The 19,507-nt window shown below is 40.8% G+C and overlaps 1 protein-coding gene and 1 pseudogene across 9 annotated transcripts in view; one reads left to right on the forward strand and one right to left on the reverse strand.

Moving 5' to 3' along the window:
• The window catches only part of DZIP1 (DAZ interacting zinc finger protein 1), a 51,975-nt gene extending 32,776 nt beyond the window's left edge, over nucleotides 1–19,199 (reverse strand). For 6 of the 9 annotated variants that reach the window (XM_015590894.2, XM_006913818.3, XM_015590893.2 and 3 more), the window contains exons 1-8: nucleotides 18,899–19,193; nucleotides 18,167–18,264; nucleotides 17,595–17,815; nucleotides 16,459–16,688; nucleotides 15,787–16,344; nucleotides 7,945–8,029; nucleotides 5,000–5,124; nucleotides 2,851–3,012 (exon numbers count right to left, since the gene is read on the reverse strand). In XM_015590894.2, the coding sequence (XP_015446380.1) occupies nucleotides 2,851–3,012; nucleotides 5,000–5,124; nucleotides 7,945–8,029; nucleotides 15,787–16,344; nucleotides 16,459–16,461 (933 nt within the window). In that variant the 5' untranslated portion in view covers nucleotides 16,462–16,688; nucleotides 17,595–17,815; nucleotides 18,167–18,264; nucleotides 18,899–19,193. Of the gene's footprint in view, nucleotides 1–2,850; nucleotides 3,013–4,999; nucleotides 5,125–7,944; nucleotides 8,030–15,786; nucleotides 16,345–16,458; nucleotides 16,689–17,594; nucleotides 17,816–18,166; nucleotides 18,265–18,682; nucleotides 18,861–18,898 lie in introns of those variants that run through there. The other 3 variants (XM_015590892.2, XM_015590890.2, XM_015590895.2) reach the window with 3 other exon arrangements.
• Nucleotides 12,138–12,256, forward strand: LOC112481452 (annotated as a pseudogene).
• Nucleotides 19,200–19,507: the final 308 nt, after the last annotated feature.

Here is a 19,507-nt window from a genome sequence, read left to right on the forward strand (position 1 = left end):
AGTCTCAAAGTTACTGGCAGTAAATACCCTCAGAAATGCACAAAAGGTAATAACTGTATGTTAACTTCAAATACAAACTGGTGGGGGAACATAGTTCCCCATTGTTTAAGTCTGGGCTGCACATAGAGACTTCCTTTCAACAAGTACTGTGTGAAATGGAGGGAGGTAACTTTTCAGGGGAGAAATCTGACAAATGCTACCTCAGCCATGTGGTCAAGGTCAACATCAACAGCCATCAATCATGAAGATGGTGTATACCCTTGATATGATGTGATGAAAATTGTACTTTATCTCTGAGGTCTTCTTCCCAAAAACTGGTAAGCCCAGTCTGACCATGAGAAGAATACCAGATCCATTCCAATAGAGGAGTATCCTACAATATACATGACAAGTAGTCCTCAAAATTGTTCAGGTCATCAAAAACAAGTCTGACTCTCACAGAGAAGAGAAGCCTAAGGAGACATGACAACTAAATTTAATGTGGTATCCTAGATAGGATCGTGGAGCAGAAAAAAGGACATTAGGTAAAAGCTAAAGAACTCAGAAGTATGGACTTTAATTAATACTAATGTATCAGTATTGGGTCATTAGTTGTAACAAAGGTACCATACTAATTTAAGATACCAGAAAACTCTGTATAGGGTAAGAGAGAGGGGCTTATATGGAACTTTCCATACTATCTGCTCAATTTTTCTGTAAACCTAAAACTATTCTAAAAAATAAAGTCTAATTTTAATAATAATTTTAAAAACCCTCAAGAGCCAAAAAGGGCAAAAACCCAAATTCCAATAACCGATGAATGCACAAATAAAATATGGTATATCCATACAATAGAATCTCATTCAGCAATAAAAATAATAATGAAATACTGATAAATGCTGCAATAAGGATGAATCCTGAAAACATTATACTAAATGAAAGAACCACTCACAAAAGGTTACATATTGTATGATTCAGTTTATATGACATGTCCAAACTAGGCAGATCCACGGATGCAGAAAGAAGATCCCTGGTTGCCAGGGGCTTGGAGCGGGGGGTGTAGGGGGCGTGCCACTGTGTATAAGGCTTTTTCTTGGGGTGATGAAATGTTCTAAAATGACCATGATGATGGTTGCATAACTGTGAACATACAAAAAACCATTGTACGGTATGTGAACTGTATCTCACAAAGCTATTTTTTTTAAAGGTAGGAGTGGTAAAACCGTGGGGAAAAGTCCTATTCCATAGGTATCCTGGGGACGGGGAGCAGGGGGCAGGACCATGGAGGGAATCTCAGGCCAAAGAACTGTAATTGGCAGCTTATCACATGGAAAAAACTAAATGCGGCTCTAATGGGAAAGACATAAGAAATCAGTCTTAAATCGGTTAGTATCAAAATCCACTACTGTAGGTAATATGGCATCCCACTTTGAGAAGGTGCCACAGACGTAAGTTCAGGAGAGGCCCCTGGAGTATGGGTGGTAAAAGAAACCATGGATAGAGAAATTAGTCTTGCCTAGGGGTTCCGATGCATAGGAAAAACCACCACCACCAAGGACAGATAATGTGGGGATAACCGAACAGCCAGGAAGTTGTCTAAAGGAAGCCCGCAGTAAAGACCATGAGCCACCCCAAGTTATTCCACCCCTCAACTTTTTATTTGTAAATTACAACTTACAGTAAAGTCGAAAGACTAGTACAATAAACGTCCCTTTCACCTTCATCAATTGTTAACCTTGTGCCACATTTATTTTATAAAAATATGACAAGGGCTGTCAAACTTTTTCTGTAGAGCCAGATAGTAAATATTTTTGGTTTTGCGAGACATTTAGGGTCTTGGTCACAACCACTCAACACTACGGCTCCAGCACAAAAGCACTATAGACAAAGTATAAAAGAATGAGCGTAGTTGTGTTCCAAAAAACCTTTACTTGTGGCCACCGAAACGTGAACTTCATTTAATTTTCATGTGTCATGAAATATCCTTCTTTTGACTTTTTTCCAACCATTTAAAAACATAAAAACCTTTCTTAGCTCATGAGCCATACAAAAACAGGGGTATGCCAGATTCAATTCAAAGGTCATAGTCTCCCTACCTTTATGCAAGAGTTCAAGGAGTTTTAGAGAAAGATCTTAGCAGTATTCCAAAAATATACTTCTATTTTAGTTTTTTTAAATGCATTGGCCCCTAGAGGGAGCTCAAGGATCTTCTCTTGCCTCCCATGTTTTCTTTTTCCCTAAGGATGATTTAGGACTGAGCTGCCCAGCGAGCTCAGATAATTCTTAGCTGGAGGACACTGGCCACTGTCTGAGGAAGGAGCTCACAGAGAATGAAGGTCCCAGCCCAGCGAGGTGCGACTCTATCATCTACGCATGCAATGGGGCAGTGTGGAGCAAGGTCGCTCCCAAAAGGGAGGGGGCTCATTTAGCCACATCCTGCCTGCACCAGACTCCCTATTCTCACCAGCCAGGCCTGGCAAAGGTTCTCCCTCTGTCTTTCTGGGTCAGCTTCCTTCTTCTCTCACACTGGTGATCTTTGTCAGCCTTTCTGGAAAATTCCAAAACTCAGGGAGGGTTTCCTAAACCTAATCAGCTAAGGAAAGAGGTACACTCTCCTATGATCTAATAAGTTCTCCACTTGGTAAATTTGGCTTTGGGGCCAAAGCTCCTAGTATCAATGAAATGATTTTTTCTGACCTGTTCTGTCTTCTGTATGCCTCAACCTCCTTCAAGACTCTCAGGGAGGAAGAGTGTCTGGGCCAGGGCACAATAAAGGAACTTCTGGATCTACTGGCCATATGCCAATCTAATGCCACCTTTCAAGGCAACAACTCTACCAATACTGTGAGGACTTCTCAGTTTAATACTTACATATTCCAATGCCGTATTCTTAGAAGTTAATTCTTTAAATTCCTTCATAAACATTTCCTTGACTTTTTCCATTTCGTCAACTAGTTTCTCCTTTTCTTCTTCCTTCCATCTGTCAAATAACTTCAGAAACTCTTCTTCTTTTGTTTTCTGCATTTCATATTCCTGAAATTATTTTAATACATAGCTTTAAAAGTTCTGACATGAAGCAAATATGCAGAATTTTAGATCAATTGGCATAGCATCACATCAAATGTGTCAGTTAGTTTGCATATTTCAATTAAGCTTGTGATAACACTTCATATAATGGCGGGTCGGTGCACAACGATTTTTCCAAACCAAAGGCAGTATGTAGCATCTTTTTGTCCTTACATCCCTTAAAATATAAACACAGAGGCCCAAAGTCTCAAGAGTTCTTTGATCTGTGAACTTGTAGAGTAGACATACAATAATATGTAAAATGTAAACCTACTTTAAAAGAAAAACATATTGAGCAGAATAACCTTTCTTGATACCATATAAATTTGGGTAAAGTAGCCCCATCTCATCCTCCAAAAACACAAATTCATATTGATATAAGATCTAGTTGATCAGCCTTTGATTTCTCAATGACCTTCAGTTTTTTTAAACCTAACTGGAGACTTGAACAACACTATAAACAAACTCAACCTAACAAACATACAGAAAAGACGGTGCACACTACAATAACAGAATATATAATCTTGTTAAATGCACACATGAGATTCACCAGGATAGACCATATATTGGGCCACACAGTGATTCTCAATAAATTTATAAAGACTGCATGCAAAGTGTATTCTGCAACCACAACAGAATAAAGCCAGAAATCAATAACAGAAGGAAAACTGGAAAATAAAAGTCACAAAGATTAAGCAACATACTCTTAAACAACTAAAGAGTCAAAGGAAACACTCACTAAAGAAGTTAGAAAATACTGTGAGATGAAAGAAAATTAAAATATAAGACAACAAAAAAGGGAAGCAGCCAAATCAGTACCCAGATAGAAATTTATAGCTGTAAATGTTTACATTAAAAAAGAAAGATCTCAACAGATAAAGTCATTATATAATGACAAAGGGTCGATTCATTCTGAAGATATAAGAATTGTTACTCCAGACAGAAAGTCAATAAGGAAACACATGATTGAACAACACTACAGGTCAAATCAACCTAACAGACACATACAGAACATCCTATTCAACATCGACAGATACACATTCTTCTCAGCACACATGGAACATTCTCCAGGATAGATCATATGTTAGGTCGCAAAAAAAGTCTCAACTAATTGAAGATTTGAATTACATTAAGCATCTTTTCTGACTACAGTGGTTTGAAATTAGAAATCAATAACAGGAAGAAAATTGGAAAATTCACAAATACATGGAAATTAAATGACATACTCCTGAACAACCAATGGGTCAAAGAAGAAATCAAAGGGAAATAAAAAATATCTTGAGAGAAATGAAAATGGAAACACAACATACCAAAACTTATGGGACATAGCAAAGGAGTTCTAAGACGAAAGTTTATAAATGCCTACATTAAGAAAAAAGTCTCAAGTAAACAACCTAACACTACACTTCAAATAACTAGGAAAAAAAGAACAAACTAAGCCCAAAATTAGCAGAAGGGTGGAAATAATAAAGATTTGAGCAGAAATAAATAAAATAGAGAACAAGAAAACAATAGTAAAGATCAATGAAACTAAGAGCTGGTTTTTTGAGAAGGTAAACAAAATTGACAAACCTTTAGCTAGACTAACCAAGAAAAGAGAAAGGACTCAAATAAATAAAATAATAAATGAAAGAGGAGACATTAAAACTGATACCACACAATTACAAAGGATCATAAAAAGCTGCTATGAACAACTATATGCCAACAAATTGGACGGTCTAGAAGAAATGGGTAAATTCCTAAAACATACAACCTAGCAAGAAAAAATCATGAAGAAACAGAAAATCCGAAGAGACCAATGATGAGTAAGGAGATTGAATCGGACATGAAAAACCTCCCAGCAAAGAAAAGTCCAGGCCCATATGGCTTTCCTTGTGAATTCTATCAAACATTGAAAAGGAATTAAGGCCAATCCTCCCCAACATAACCATTGTTTCAGGATTTGGAATCGTACCTTAGAGAATCGGACCGCATGGGCGTGCTGTGCAGCCTCTAACTGAGACTTGGTAAGCTGCAGCTGCTCCTTCAACATGTCGATCTCATTCTGGAGCTTATCAGTCTGCGCCTTCTTCTTATACTCTGTTGCAACAGAAATATCTCATTAAAATATCATTGCTAATGAAACCTAACTGAAAACTTATGGGGTCGAATCCTATTGATAAGACAAAGACAAAGGAAACTGCTCTTGGGATACTAATACTTTCATGCCCCATGAGCCAATTTTTGCTCCCTAGTGTTTATCTGCAGCTCTTTGTATAATTGGGCACTGAATTATATTCAGCAGATGCTTTCAGCCACTGTGTTGAGGATGGATTATCCCACACAGACTGTGAGAGCCCACTCAGGGAACAATAATGGTGACAAGGCATAATCCTGGGCTCTTCTCCAAGTCTGTCTCAATCAGAGAAGGGAAGCAACAGCTTCCACTGTGGGTACCACCATATTGAAATATCTATGGTCACCATCCTTCTGGCTCCCACTGAACTCTCCTGAGAACCCCATCAGTGCTAAGACAAGCAGAGGTTGGCATTCAAAACACAAACTCGGGCCATAACCTGTCCACAGGGCAAAAACGAGGTACTGAAAAGTTGTAAAAAGAAGCAACAAGTGAAAGGAAGAATACTTATGTACATGTACTTACATGCAGATGTACACATGACTGAATGGATATACATGTGTCTGTGAGTGTAGACATGAAAGGTATGGAAACCAAAGTAGAAAGTCAGAATCTCAAAGATGACCTGAAGAAATAATACTCAGTTCAGAGTCTGAAATACTCTCTGAAACGAGTATGAGATAGAATAAGATACTGAAACAGAAGAGAAAGAAAGTCAGTTTCACATTGAAGAATGGTAGATTAGCTAAAATATTTAATCTTTCCAATTTCTCCAATTTATTGCTAAATTGTATCAGCGGTCCTTGGCTTATAAACGGAATTTTATGCTGTTTATACTGTTTATACAAAGCTTGGCTATTTTCTAAATAAATCTATTTACCTGAAATAGGCAGAAATGGAAATAGACTGGCCCAAAGGGGAGAGGAAAGCAGGTACTGAGTAACAAGCTAGAAGTATACACGTCTAGATACTGAAAACATTTAAAATCATAATGAGAATTTCTGTAGATTACTACAGCAACTTGTAGAATGCTTTGATCTGCTCATGGAGAAATAGACCTTGCATTCTTTGCTTTTTGAGAACATTCAAATGGTAGGAAACCTGTTCCTTGATAAGCCAGAGAACCCCTCTCCTCTCTTGCTTCCTCAATTTCCCCCTCTATACGCCGGTTAATTCACATCGGTACCCAAACTCATCTTACTATCTCCCACACCAAAAAAAACAAACATTTTCCCCTGATCCCACATTTCCCTCCAAGTAACCTCTTATGTCTCTGCTCTCCTTCCCAGCAAACGCTCCTGAAATAAATGTCTGTAATCGACAGGACTACTTCCTTGCCTCATTCTCAGTTCAGCTCATTCCCTTCAGACTTTTGTCCCCACCAATCCACTGAAGCTGCTATGTCAGGTCACCAACATCCATGGGGATATCAACGGTCATTTCTCAGTCTTTATCTTACTCTGCGCCAAAGGAACATTTGATACAACTGACCACTTCCTCTCTCTTGAAACATTCATGTCCCTTGGTTTCCAGGACAACACACTCCACAGGTTTCCCTCTGTAACTGCTATTTCTCACTCTGTTCAGCTGCTCCTCCTGAGCTCCTTGTGTTGAGACGGCCTTGGGTCTGGCTCTCAGCCGTCTTCTCTGTCTAGGTGACCTCATTTAGCCTAGCTCTGCTAACGACTCCCAGGTCTGTAAGTCCAGTCTGGGCCTCTCCGTTGACCGCCAGACCTCCAGCATCTCCACTTGCATGGTGATTTTATGTGTGACTTAAAGTTATCCATGGCCAACACAAACTCTCCATTCTCCTTTCTCCCCTCGACCTGCTTCCCTCCCCTAGGTTCTGCATCTAGGAAAACACCACTGCCTTTCACCCAAATGTATAGGACAAAAACACAGGATCATCTTTGCTTCATCTTTTTCTCATGCTGAGTCATATCTCTATGGGCTCCGTAACTGCAACATACTCTCTTCCATCTTCACTTCTCCTATCTTCTCTAGTACCATCCTGGTCCAGTTGCCATATTTTCTCATCTGGGCTACTCCTGAAGCCCCCTCACTCTTCTACCTGCTTCCATCATTGCCCCTACAGTCTATTCTCCACCAGCAGCTAGATGGGTCAATTTGAGGTACGAATTAGGTCATGTCCCTCCCCTACTTAAAATCCTCTAGTGGCTTCCCGTTAGGCTTATAAAAACACCCATATTCCTGCCCAGGGCATCCGAGGCCCCACGTGACCTGGCTCCTTCCTTTCTGACGTCACCACTGCCTTGCTCACTCTACTCCACCAACCTTCTGTCTGGGACCTCAAACACGCCGTCCTGCCTGCCCCTCACAGCCCTCACCATCAGAGTTCCCCTTGCCTGGAATATTCATTTCTCAGATTTTCTTAGACTGGGATTTCTTCAAAATTCTGGTTTCTGATCATATATCGCCTCCCTAGTGAAGCTTTTGCTAACTACCTGGAGTCATTCTCCATCCACTCTCCTGCTTTATTTTCTTCGTTGCATTTGTCACCATTTTAAGAGAATCATTTGTTCATTTGTTTAAGTGAGTCTCCTCCGGCCCTCCCATTAGAATGCAGGACTTACTCTGTTTTGCTTGCAGCTATATCCCGAGCCTCTAGCATAGTGCATGGCACGTAGCAGGGGCTCTATATTTACTTCATGAGTGAACAAGGACGACCACACTTTCTTTTAAAAGAATTGAGAAATGTACTGGACTGTGTTTTACTGAAAAAAGAAATAGGTACCACAAAAAAAACCAACTCTGTTACTTACCAAAGTGAGAATCTTCAGGGTGGCGGCGCTGAATATGACTCTGCAGAAACGCTTGATTCATAAAGGCCTTGTCACAAAAATGGCACTGAAAAGGAGTGAGTAACAAATCCAAGTGTCCATAATATTTCAAATTAAAATTGGGGTACCTGAAGCACTACCTCTTTGGGGCTTTCCCTCAGAAGATGCTATCCCGGCAAAGGATACTGAAAGCATGACTAAAAAGACAAATATAAAATGAGGCTGTGCTTCCCAAATTGAGCACAAGGGAGTGGAAACTATCTCTTGATATAACATAGCCCATCACAGTGCTTTCTGGAACTCCTGATTCTGCTCTCGTTAAACTGGCAGTGCCCGGACTGTCACCACCAACTTGTTCAGGACACTCCGGCCATGCTAGTCTTGTTTCTGTCCCTCAAGTAGGCTGACTTCAGAGACTTTGTATGAGCTGGTCCCCTGCCTGAATCCTCCCCAGGCCTTTCCATGGCTGACTCCTTCCTGACATTCAATATGTTTATGGAGCATTTTCCTCACTGGGGGTGAATGGCACATCCTCAACATGATCCCCACCCCCAGTCACTGTCCCATCCCAGTCTTATTTTCATTATTGCACATGCAATAATGAAAAAATGACCAGTTAATATTTTTACCTTTATTTACTTCACTTATTTATGGTCTCCTGGCCAGTTCCTTCTATGTTCTAGATTATCAGCTTCCTGAAAGCATGGACTCTACCTTATTCATTATTTTACTCCAGAGCCCAGCATTAATAAATGATTGATTAAAAAGATTTGACCTCCTCATATGCATTTACTGGAAAAAAAATCAATTCCACCAATATCTCTGTTTTCTATTTTAACACTGATTCAACTTTTGAGCAAAAATTCAACTTGTTTCATCTATATCCTTGCCCCTGGATTACACTGAAGTAAATCCTGGATGTTATATATTTCATTTGTCAACATTTCAAAACTTATCTCTAAAAGGACGTTTTTCTAACAATAATAATATCATTATTTCACCTTTTAAAATGTGAATATTAATGATTTAATATCAACAAATATCTAATCATTTGTTATTTTTTCCCCGATATTTCATACATTGTTTTAGAAAAAAATTTTACAGTTTGTTTTGAATCAGGATCCAAATAAGGCCATCTCCTGCATCTAGTTATGTCCCCTAACTCTCTTTAAGTCTATAGGTTGCCTCTCTATCTCTCTTTTTCCCTTGCAATTCTTTTGCTGAAGGAACTGAACATTTGTCTTGCAGAGTGTCTGTCAGTATGGATTTCACCGTTTCCTCTCCATTGTGCTATTTATGTGTTCCATTCATGTACTGCTTTACTCTTAATCAGTACAATTGCATCGGAACTTCAGGTTCCAGTGTCCCAGAAAACTAATGTTATGACATATTTCTTGGCACTGCATCTTATTGAATCTTTAAAGCATCTTTTTAGCCTTCTCTGTTCATGATGACCACTCTGGTTGCCCCACAGCATTTTAGGGAATGCCTACACTGTTAAGTGTAGTCACTAGAGCTAGCACAGAAATAGAGAAAGAAAATGATGAGGACCCGTGGGAACCGTAACTTTCAATTTCTAAAAATGGAAAAAATAATACATTTAACTATTTGAATAATACAGAGGAGTCATGAGCTCAGGGTAGGAAGGGGTTCCTATTCCAAAAAGAAAAGACTGACATTTTGACTACATTGAAATGAAAAATTTCTGTATGACAAAAACACCAAAACAAAGCTAAGAGGCTTCCAGTTTCCAGATCCAGTTTTCTGCACATAAAGTGCTTCAAAATCACCACTCCAACCTAACAATAAGTAAGAAGTGAACACACTGAAAAAGCAGCTCTTTTTGGATCTGTGAGAGAAGGACACAGGGCAAACCACTGTCCCTAAGCTGGGAGAGGCAGGCATAGCTTACCAGAGCACAGACTCCCCAGCAACCCCCACAGGAACCAATGTAGGCAGAGAGGGGGTCTGAGAGTTAAAAACTCCAGGGAAGAGGAGAATTTTCTCAACTTGATAAAGACTATCTACAAAAACCTACAGCTAACGTACTTAATGTTGAGGAACTCAAAGCTTCCCCACTAAGATCAGGTACAATACAAAGATGTCCCCTCATCGCTGCTTTTCAACATCATACTTCAAGTCCTAGCTAATGTAATATGGCAAGAAAAAGATACGAAAGATATATAGACTGAGAAGGAAGACACAGAATTGTCTTTGTTCGCAAAAACACAGGACTATTTACGTAGAAATTCCAAAAGAAGAGACCAAAAACTCGTGGAACTAATAACCAGGTATAGCAAAGTTGCAGAATATACAGTTAATATACTAAAGTCAACTTCTGCCCTATATTGCAGCAATGGTAAGTGGAATTTGCAATTAAAAACACAACACCATTTACATTAGCACCTCCGAAAATGAAATACTTAAGTATAAATCTAACAAAATATGTACAAATATATGAAGAAAGCTTCAATATTCTGATCAACAAAATCAAAGAAAAACTAAATAAAAAAAAGGATATCCATGTTGATGAATAAGACTCAATGTTGTCAACATGTCAGTTCTTCCCAATTTGATCTATAGATTCAATGCAATCTCAATCAAAATCTCAGCAGGTTATTTTGTGAATATTATTGAACTGATTCTAAGGTTTATATGAAGAAGCAAAAGACCCAGAATAGCCAACACAATATTAAAGAAGGACAAAATTGGAGGACTGATGGTACCCCAACTATGAAATTTCTATATACAAAGTTACAGTTATAAAACACTGTGGTATTGGCTAAAGAACAGATAAATAGATCAATGGAACAGAACAGAGGGCCCAGAAATTAGTCCATATAAATACAGTTATCTGATCTTTGACAAAAGAGCAAAAGCAATACAATGGAAAAAATGTGTGTGTGTGTGTGTATAAAGAATCTAGACACATAGGATTTAAAATAAAAGAATCTAGATACAAACTTCACACCCTTCACAAAATCTAAGTCAAAATGGATCATAAACCTAAATGTGAAATGCAAAACTAGAAAACAACATGAGAAAACCTAGATGGCCTTGGGTACGATGATGCCTTTTTAGATACAACACCAAAGACACAATCCATGAAAGAAATAATTGATAGGCAGGACTTTATTAAAATGAAAAACTTTTGCTCTGCATAAGTCAGTATCAAGAGAATGAGAAGACAAGACACAGACAGGGAGAAAATATTTGCAAAACACACAACTAATAAAGGATTGTTATCCAAAATATACAAAGAACAATTAAAACTCAATAAAAAGAAAACAAACAACTCAACTAAAAATGGGCCAAAGATCTTGATAGCCCACCAAAGAAGATATACAAGTGGCAAATAGCATATGAAAAGATGCTCCACATAATATGCCATTAAGGAAATGTAAATTTAAACAAGATAACACTACAAACCTATCAGAATGGCCAAAATACAGAGCACTGACAAATGCTGGCGAGGGTGTGGAGCAACAGAAATTCTCATTCATTGCTGGCAGGGATGCAAAATGACACAGACCCTTTGGAAGACAGTTTGAAAGTTTTTCACAAAACTAAACATATTTTTATTATTCAATGTAGCCATCACTCTCCTTTGTATTTACTCAAATAAATAGAAAACTAAATAACCTGTACATGGATATTTATAGCAGCTTTATTAATAATTGCCAAAGCTGGAAAGCAACCAAGATGTTCTTCCATAGGTGAACGTATGGATCACATTTTATTTATCCATACAGACAATGAAATATTATTCAACACTAAAAAGAAATGAGCTATCAAACCATGAAAAGACATGGAAGAGCCTTAAATGCATGTGACCAAGTGAAAGAAACCAATCCGAAAAGGCTACATCCTGTATGATTCCAACTATACGACATTGTGGAAAAGGCAAAACTACAGAGACAGTAAAAAGATTAGGGGTTGCCAGAGATTGTGGGAGTGGGGTGGGATGAATAGGTAGAGCACAGAGGATTTTTAGGGCAGTGAAAATACTGTCTATAATACCAAAAAGGTGTGTCATTTGGTTCATCAGTTGTAATAAATGTATTATTCTGGTGTAGGATATTGATAATGGGAGAGGCTATGCATGTGTGGGGGCATGGGGTAGATGGGAAAATTGCTATAGAAAAAAAATTTAAGTTCACATAAAAACCTGCATAGTCTATGGCCACGCCACCCTGAACAAGCCTGATTACATCTGATCTCGGAAGCTAAGCAGGGTTGGGCCTGGTTAGTACTTGGATGGGAGACCACCTAGGAAGACCAGGTGCTGTAGGCGTAAAAAAATAAGTAAATAAAAAATAAGGGATTGTAAGCTGACAAGGTGCTTGCAATCTGTGAAGTCAGTCAAGGGTTGCCTCACCTAAAAAAAAAAGAAAAACCTGCACAAGACTGTTCATATCAGCATTATTCATAATAGCCAAATACTATAACCAGGCAAGATACCCGTCAAAGATGAAAGGTTAACAAACTCTGATACGTGTACACCATGAAATACTTGTCAGTTAAAGAAAATGAGGGATTATTGATACATGCCAACAACTTGGTCTGTCAGGCCCCAAAACCAACAGTATCTAGCTGATCTACCACCACTATATTTTATATAGAAGATCTTACAATAATAGAAGCCTAATAGAAGTCAGATCATTCTTTACAACACGGAGTGCCTTGGAAATAATAAGGTTCCCTTCAGGATAAGATGGCAGGAAGGAATTCTATATGACCCGAAATCAAATTCCCCCATTACTAAAATAATTATAAGACTTTAAAATTTTTTAGCCTCTAAAACCCTTTGCATTTTTTAAAAAAATATAGTTATAAATATGACAAATATTTGTGTATATGAATTTGATACACAGATGAATGATATAAACTATTTCAAAGGAATAGCCCTTAAAGCATTTTTAGAAAAGAAAAAAGTGACACAATGAATTTTAAAGTTAGGTACTATTAACCATCTATAGAAAGGAATCTGGTGCTCTTTCCATGGTAACCTTGAGGATAGAATATGTCAAATTATGTTCAGTATACTTGCATTAAAAGTGTAGACTACATATAGATTACATGCTAGGTAAAACATGTAAGTGTCTTATACAATTTCTATCCACAATCATTAAAAAATGAAAAAACATTTAGTGTAATGGAAATAACATGAGAATTTAGGATTTCTTTACAAATATGAAATAGAATGGAGGTTCTCTCTTCCTCCAGATTTTTGAGACCTCTCAAGACAACGCAGGGGAGAATAGTGGATAAAGAAACCAACAATTCCACTGTGCCTACACTGAGGTAGGCCTTGTTACAGTGTTATCTTTATCTTAATTTCCATGGCCTCCACTTTATCTATGAAGAAACTAAAGCTCAGAAAAATTGTCACAACATTCTCAGTTGTATATTTTAATCTATGTCTATCTGACTGCAAAATGCTTGCTTTTTCTATTTCCCAACACTCATCTCCAACTTCAAGAGGCTGAATAATTGGAAGCAGGAACAGAAATTCACTGACAGATTCCCAAATCTGCCTGTGTTGCTAGAACATGAAGAGGAATCTGAGTCTTCTAGCTATGAAAATGAAAGGTCTTCTTAGAATCAGTCTAAATCCTGTTATGATATACTGGCATTTTAAAATTTTTTAATTAAAAAAATAATTTGATAACCAGCTCATTAGTACACACAAGCCTTTCTTTACACGTGGCCATCAGACTTCCCCAGCTATTGGAGATCTCTATTTAAACACAAATTCATGACTGCATACTAAAGTCAAATAACTCTTTAACCAAAATCAATAGTCTTCCCAAAAATTGATTTTAGGGCAAATATTCCCAGTTTACGAACTTGGAGTTTCAATGATTATAACACCGTACAACTCCAGCTAGCTTATGTGCCAACTATTCTTAGCAACAGTCTCTGACTATCCCTTCCTGAATCATTGATTCTTACATTAGCACTGTGACTCCTGGCCTTCTTTTCTCTACCCCCACTATATGATGAGTTTCTAAAAAAAGTCTGAGGATTTGCAAAGAGATCACAGGTAGTCACAGCTCACTTCTGCAGACACTGCAGAAATCAACATCCATATGTCAGATGCTATTTACTGAGCCTTCTTCATGCTTTACATATAGTCTCATGAGATTCTCAGAACAACCATAAAAGGTAGCTACTACCAATGTTCCCATTTTCCTGATAAGGAAACTGAGTCGCATAGTGGAACAGCTAGGATTCAAAAACAGGCAGTTAGCTCTGGAATTTCACCCTAAAGTACTCACACTGCTCAAAGACTCCATAAAGGACAATGTCAGGCCACTTAATATAGGGCAGAGTATACCTGTACTACGTAGGAAAAGGCGATTTGGTCACTCCACCTGTTCCTCGTCATACCTGGGCATACAGCTAACACTGTCATTCAGAGAATTGGAATAGCCTAGAGTTGGCAAGTGTCACTCATTTGATAAATCGATCCATTATCTTTTTATCCTTATATAACATTCACATTCTTGATTTACTAAGAGCTATTTCTATGGTAACCAAAATAATGAAAAAACGTTTATTAATATAAAATTTCCGTAGGCTATAGGTTTTAACTTTCACTAGAGTACTACCAAATCTTGAGTAAGATAAACTTTTTTTATCTCATTATAGGAAATATATTTATAAAGAGCCATTTCAGCATTATTTATAAATATTTGGTTTTTAAATACAAAATGAATAGGCAATTATCGACATCAACTATCATTTGACAATTATACCTCAAGGTGGTGTACCTGAGACTGAACACTAAACCTTTCTAATAGTATTATTTCCCAACTGTTCACCTGTCTTACATATACTTCTCTCAACGCTCCTGTTGGGTCAGTCCTAAGCACTATTAACCCCACCATTTTCTACGCCCTACACCCAATTCTCTGCATTCACAATTACCAAAAGCCACTGAGGCCTTTTAAGCCATATTTAGCCGAACTTCTAGAATGTAAGGGCATGAAATCAACCTTGCCAGTCTGTTGCTTACTTCAATATCTTTATGAAACATTATTGATACCTTTTTCCACATCCTCCACCTAATCAATAAAAAATATACATACACTGATTTTTGTTACACTCATAAGTTACAATATTTCTCTTGGGTTCAGTGTCCAACCCGTAACAGTTGGAGATTAACAAAGAAAAACAAAATTTTTTAATTTTCAAATACTGTTGTTATTTAGTGAATGTTCATATTCTTAGAAAATATACTCATTGAAATTTTAGGAGTCTGCAACTTACTGTCAAATGGTTCAATAATATGTATACACAGACAAAAGAAATGAAACAAATGTGGCAAATGTTAGTAACTGGTGAATTTATTTGAAGAGTATATGGGAGTTCTTTGCACTATTGCAACTTTTCTGTATTTTTGAATAGATTTCAAAATAAAAAATGAGAAAAATCCACAAATGTAATCATTCCTGATTGTTTGGGGGCCGACCTCAGTAGCAATTTGTCCAGGGTTTATTTTTCATTATACCGATTAGCAGGAGGAAACAGCTTCTTAAACAACCAGCATTTACATAACTTCAATAAAGCACTGCAGTTACTTGTTTAATTATTAATCCTATGGTAGTCTACAGAAGGTAATGAACCATGTCATCTGTTGGTTAAAATTACTGTTTTGCTTTAAATATGCCGTTTCTTCTGATTTACAGTACGAATCTTAACCAAAGCAAAAACAACAACAACAAAAACCAATAATATAAAGGACTTTCAATATCCCGGCCAGTGGGAATTGAGGGATTTTTTTGGATTATGAATTGTAATCACAACGCAGTTTCCCACCTGGTAATAGCTGGCTTTGGCTTCAATCATCATCTGCTGGGTGGAAATCATCTTTTTCCTGCGTTTACACTCTTCCTTGAGTAACTTGATCTCTCCAGCCTGCTTGGTGAGGAGATTCTTGCTCTGTTCGCAGTCGGCCAGGCTGAGGCGCAGCCGCTCCTCCAGGTTGTGCAGCTGCGAGGTGAGGAACTCCTGCGAGTGCAGCAGGTACTCGATGGTGAGCTGCGCCAGGCGGATGAGCTTCAGCAGCACCGGGTCCACCCCCGACTGGCAGTGCGGGCACTTCTCGTCCTCCAGCTTGCAGAAGGTGATGTTCACGATGTTCTCCTGCAGCGTGAGCACATCCACGGCCCCCGCCACCTTGTCCACGTCGATGGCACTCAGCCGCCGCCAGTCCACGCTCTCCAACCGCGGCCGGAACTGGAAGAAGGGCAGGTGGCCCGATGCCGCGCTGGGGGGGACACAAGCCATGGCGGCCGCGCCCGCCGCAGCGGCCGCGGGGCCATCAGGACCCTCGAGGCCGCTGCCGAGCGAGTAGTAGACCTGCTTCTGGAAGGGCTGCAGGAAGGAGACAGCGCATGGGGTGGCAGGGCAGCCAAGAGTCCCGTGGACCGCCCCGCCATCCCAAACCGTGCATCTGCAGGCGGGCAACCCCGGCCGCCAGCTTCTTACCATGCTTGGAAGCAAATCCGCCACCTCTGCGGGCAACAGAGGAGGGGGAGGTCTTGTCTACCCGGGCCGCCGCCGCCCCACCCCTCAGGAGAGGGAGAAGGCCGGGTCCCTGGAGGAGGCGGCGGCGGCAGCCACGGCCTAAGGTCTGGCCGTTGCTACGGCAGCGTCCGGAGCGGGAACCAAGAGCAAAGGGCGCGCGGCCCCCGCGTGGTCAGCGTGCGTCCAGGGCCCTGCGCGACAGAAGACCTCTTAGACCAGCCCGAGTGGACACATCGGTCCACCCAGAGAGGGTACCTCCTGAGCTTCAGCTCCCTAAGGCACCACCCTCTATGGCCTTTAGGCTAGGCATTCCGTGTCCCTAAAGCGCGGAAAGCCACATCCCCGGGTCCTAGCTGCAATCCTCTGGCTACTCATTCCCGTCCTCGCCTTAGGTTTTGAGATTACAAACATCTATTCAGCCTCATCTTTTACACACATCTCAGAAAACATTCAGCAACAAAACTATGTAAAATTAAACGGGATGGAGGGAGACTGGCTGACAAAGGTCACAAAGACACTCTGGGGTATAATAAAAATGTTTTATATTTTCATTGTACTGATTACCTGAGCATATACAGTTGACAAAATTAATCTAATTGCACACCTAAAATTAAGGGAGAATTTTGTGTATTTTGCCTCAAGTTGTTTAAAAAATTAAATTTTCAGTGCAATTATATTTGGTGGCAGGCTTTTTAAATTTCTTATATGCAAGATACTTTTTAATTTCTTTTTTGTATTTTTTTATTAGTTTCAAGTATACAGTATATTGACTAGTTTATATAGTTTATAAAACGATCCCCCTTATTGCTCCTTCTCTCCTCTGGTTTTCCACCTAGCCAATATATTAATACTAACTGCATTCCCTATGCCATGCTCCCCATGCAAGATACTTTTTTAAATGGACTTTTCCTCTATGAGTTGGCCATGTAAATATAACATTCTGATAGAAATAGAAACCCAAAAACTTCCTCAAATATTTAGTATCTTGTCTTTCCAAAAGTTACATTTTCAAAACGTGAAGGTAAAAAAAAATTTACATGGATGGGAACTGGAACCATCAGCTTTACCATCAAGTTTCACAGAGCCCTGGTATTTACCTTACAAACTTGTGTGGCAGCTGCATTCTGTTTTCTGGAGAGGCTAAAATATTTCTAGCAGCAATGTGTAGACCTCAGGCCTCTCATTTTTGGGGTCTTCTGGTGAGGGCGGCTGCCTGAGGGCTACCACAGAGACCAGTAAGCTGAGGAAAAGCCAGACATTCCTCAGTCCACCAGGGAGTCCAGGCTTGGACCAATCATCAGGAAAACTTTTGTCTTTCCTAACAGCCAAAGAACAGAAGAAAAGAAAATATAATCCAGAGTAATAACAAGAAGCAAAACTATTATATCAAGTGTTTTAGTACCTTCCAGATATTGTGAACTACAAATAAACCTACATAAAAGCATTCAGGAAACAAGCATTCACTTCAGACGACTTTATACATCCAAATAACACTTAATGGAACTTTTGGGGGAATAGAGCTATTACGGATTCATTGAGGCCAGCATAAGTCTTAACATCTAGGTTCGAAGTCTGAGTCTTCCATTTACTCGCTGCCTGACCTAGAACAAGTTATGTCAGCCGTAGGCCTCATTTTTCCTATCTGTTTAAAGGGCGTCAGGATACCGACCTGGCAGGTCTGTGAACTGTGGACTCCATCCACTGGGCTTCAGGATCAGCGGGAACAAGGGCCGTGGTCTCTCTTGCTCACCATTATATCCCCAGCACCTAGCATAGGACAGGCAGGGAGAGGCGTAAGAATTAGCCGAACGGACACGTGGATAAAGAATGATCGCATGAATTACGCGCTTAAAGGAAATGTCAGCTCCCAGCCCTTATCCCTCGTATTTGTGCCTCTGGCCTGTTCGGGGGATCCACTCTTGGTCTGGGACCAAGCCCTTTTGGAGTTGAACGTGGGGGACTATCCGCGAGCAGCCGCTGCAGTCCGGGGAGGAGGCGCGCGGGGCCCAAGACATCCATCTCCGTCAGCCAACGCCGCCACTCCCGCCCCTAGCGCCGCGCTGCTGGCCACCCTTGCCCCTTGACTGAATCTCTGTCGCAAGATGGCCGGAACAGGAAAGAAGGGGGCACGCTTTCCCGTTGCCTCCGCCACCCATCCCCTGGCAGGGCCCCCAGCCCCGCGCACCGCAGGGCTGGCTCCGGAACCAGCAAAGACAAAGGCCGGGAGACGCGGGCTAAAGTCGGGCCTTGGCGCGGTCCCTTAAGGCAAACGGGATGGGGTCTGCCGCGTCTCTGCTCACAGCCAGGAAAGCGGGAGGAGGGCCGGGCTTCACGGGCACCGAGATGCTCCGTCTGCCATGGGATTCCACAGGCGCCTGGAGCATCTCGGGCCTCGGCTCACCCCAGTTGCGCGCTCCTGGGCGGGAGCCCGGCGCTGCAGGCAGACGGGGGCGTCGCTGGGGACCAGGACCCCAGGCGTGCTGCTAGTGCTTGGCGGGCCCGCAGAGGCCGAGGAGCAGCCGAGCGGGAAGCGGCGGGCCAGCTCCTTCTTCCAGGGTGCAGGATGAAGCCTGTCTGGCTGGGGCAAGTTGTGGCGAGGCGGGCCGCCTGGCGCTGCTCCTGGCCCTCCCAGATTCAGGCCGCGGGCGCCTCGGGATCCCCCACCCCCCTCCCGCCCCCCTCCCCTCGAAGATCTTTCTCGGCCCTCTCTCTCAGCGTCTCAGCTCTTCTGGCAGCTGGGCGGGACCGTGCACGTCTAGACTGCAGCGCAAAAACGCGCTCCACCAATCCGGCTGTTGGTGCAGACACGTGGTGCCGGGGAAAGCTCTGTTGCTAGAGTGGGATGCTCTCCCCAGGAAGGTTTTTCAAAGAGACACAAGATTCACTCCAACCCTTCGGTTGGCCTGGCCCTCAGCTAGCTAATTTCCCATAGGGTTTTATTTGAATTCGCTCCCAAGAAGATACTCGTTTCAATTGCAGAAATCTGCAGATGCAAGGGACCTTGAAAAGG

Source organism: Pteropus alecto, unplaced genomic scaffold (genome assembly GCF_000325575.1).
Source record: "Pteropus alecto unplaced genomic scaffold, ASM32557v1 scaffold72, whole genome shotgun sequence".
NCBI lineage: Eukaryota > Metazoa > Chordata > Mammalia > Chiroptera > Pteropodidae > Pteropus > Pteropus alecto.